Here is a 2,222-nt window from a genome sequence, read left to right as displayed (position 1 = left end):
CTGGTTACAGTGCATGGTTCATAATAAATGAACCATGCTGATGACATCTGTATTGTCAGTTTGTTCATGTAAAGTTCGTACGTGCGAGTTACTTCTAAAGAGTATGGTACATTCGAGAGCACCGAATGTTTTGCCCTGTCGACCCATAATCTTTTATTCTTTCCGTTCTCATCCCCGCAATTCTTTCTATTTATTTATTAGCTAATTCATTCATTAATTAATTTTTTAGACATTTTATTTAATTTTTAGTGTAGGTAAAACAGAAGCATCCACGTTGGTTGCGTAGTGGCTGTCGATAAACCGAGACCACTCAATCTCTCCTTTACAAATTCCCCATCCCCTTCTCTCCCTACCACACTCAGCCAGTGAGAATTTCCCCTGCGATTTTCTGGATCCCCAACAAGCGCCCTACCGCCTTCCGCGCGTCAAAGTCGGGATATTTGGATCGATCTAGCGATGAATGATCGGGTTTACCCAGCGTCCCGACCGGCTGGAGCCGCTCCTGCAGGCGGAGTGTCCACTGCCGCCGGAGGCGCTGGCGGCGCCACCTACACGAAGTCTCAGCTCTACAGCGCGACTCGGCCGGCGTACCGACCGCAACCCAATCGGCGCCGCTCGAAGCGGCGGTGCTGCTGCCTCTGCTTCATCTGGACCTGCATCGTCGTGCTCTTTCTCCTCCTGGCCCTCGCTGTCGCCGGCGCGGTTGTGTGGGTTCTCTTCCGCCCGCAGCGGCCGGACTTCTCCGTATCGGCCCTCCAGATCTCCACCCTCAACGTCACCGGAGGTTCGCACCTCAACTCTCTCATCTCCGTTTCCGTTGATGCCCGAAACCCCAACAAGAAGGTCGAGTTCTTCTACGACGACGTCTCGGTGTCGACCTACTCGGGCGGGGTCTCCCTCGGATCTGGGTCGTTCCCGGGTTTTGCGCACGCCGCGAAGAACACGACGACTGTGTCGGCGACCGTATCGACAAAGGGCGAGACGATTGACTCGTCCGGGGCGGCCAAGCTGGCGGCGGATCTGAAAAAGAATAGCGTGCCGTTGGCGATCCAGATGGAGACGAAGGTGAGGGCCAGGCTTGGGGCGTTGCGGAGCGGCAGGTTGAGGATCAGGATCTTCTGCGACGGCTTCTCCCTCGGTGTCGGCAAGGCGAAGGTCTCCTCTCCCTCTTCCCTCTCCAATGGAAAATGCGCGATCAAGATCCGGATCAAGGTGCTCAGATGGGAATTATGATTTTTTAGGGCTTTTATTTTTCTTCTTCCTTTTTTTTTTTGTTTTGTTGTTTTGCTTTTCGCCTTAATCTTATTTGACATGATGCGTCTGTGAATTCTTGTTTTCTTTTTTTATGGATTCAGCTGATTGTTAAAAAAGAAAAAAATTGTGATTTCCCCTTTTTTTTTCTTGAATTATGGGTTGTTATATGGTATATGCGAATTTGTTGATGTGCGTTAGGGTTTAGGCAAATGGGATGTGTATTTATGGAATATGAATATGTATTTTTCGGTTTACATTGGATTTGTTGTTAATTATTAATATTGGTTGTTGTTTTTTTTTCTCTTATTTTGGATGAGAACGTAATTAGTGTTTTATAATCGAGTGACTGTGGATGATTTTTCTTTTGATTATTTTGAGTTGTTCAGGTAGTTAAAGAGCAATTTAATTAATTTCAAATGTGCCATTTGTGGATATAATCAGCGCAATTCTTAACTATGGTCTAAAAACCTTTTTATGACCTAACTATGAACCCTGAGTATACTTGGTCTAGTTGAACCTTGAAAACAGAAAGGAGTCCAAGCTGTTTTCCTTCTTTTTTCAATTTAGGGCCTGTTTGATGTGCTTGTTACAAATCCTGAAATTTCGCAGTTGCAACTCCAAATAAACCTGCTTCGCTTTGGTTAGTGTCATGAAACATATAATTAAAATATGGGTTATGTAGCATTATAGAGAAGAAGACACAAGTTCCTTTGGGATAAGCAGACGTCGTCCTGGATTTTGCTCTAGATAGGTTTCCGGCAACCATATCCAGACCTGGAAATATTCGGCCAAAGAACACGCCATGAATCAACTAGAGGTGTGATAATAATAGGAGTTGACTCGTGCTTTGGTTGAATCTGTGAATCAAGCAGCGAGGGGGGGCATGGAGAGTACGTACCGTTTCACGAGTTTGGCCTGTTAAGTTTTTAGGATGATCCTGCTATTATTCATATCACCAAGTGGGACAA

General features: G+C 45.9%; 1 protein-coding gene across 1 annotated transcript; it reads left to right on the top strand.

The window, feature by feature from the left end:
* Positions 1 to 351: 351 nt before the first annotated feature.
* On the top strand, positions 352 to 1,508 carry LOC149840818 (NDR1/HIN1-like protein 13). The gene has a single exon (XM_090004555.1). It carries the CDS (start codon positions 457 to 459, stop codon positions 1,231 to 1,233), a length of 777 nt encoding a protein of 258 aa, XP_089860681.1. The 5' UTR covers positions 352 to 456; the 3' UTR covers positions 1,234 to 1,508.
* Positions 1,509 to 2,222: the final 714 nt, after the last annotated feature.

Source organism: Nuphar pumila, chromosome 4 (assembly GCF_984573655.1).
Source record: "Nuphar pumila chromosome 4, dmNupPumi1.hap1.1, whole genome shotgun sequence".
Classification (NCBI taxonomy): domain Eukaryota; kingdom Viridiplantae; phylum Streptophyta; class Magnoliopsida; order Nymphaeales; family Nymphaeaceae; genus Nuphar; species Nuphar pumila.
The sequence above is the reverse complement of the archived record's forward strand: the minus strand, read 5'-3'. Positions and strand labels throughout refer to the sequence as shown.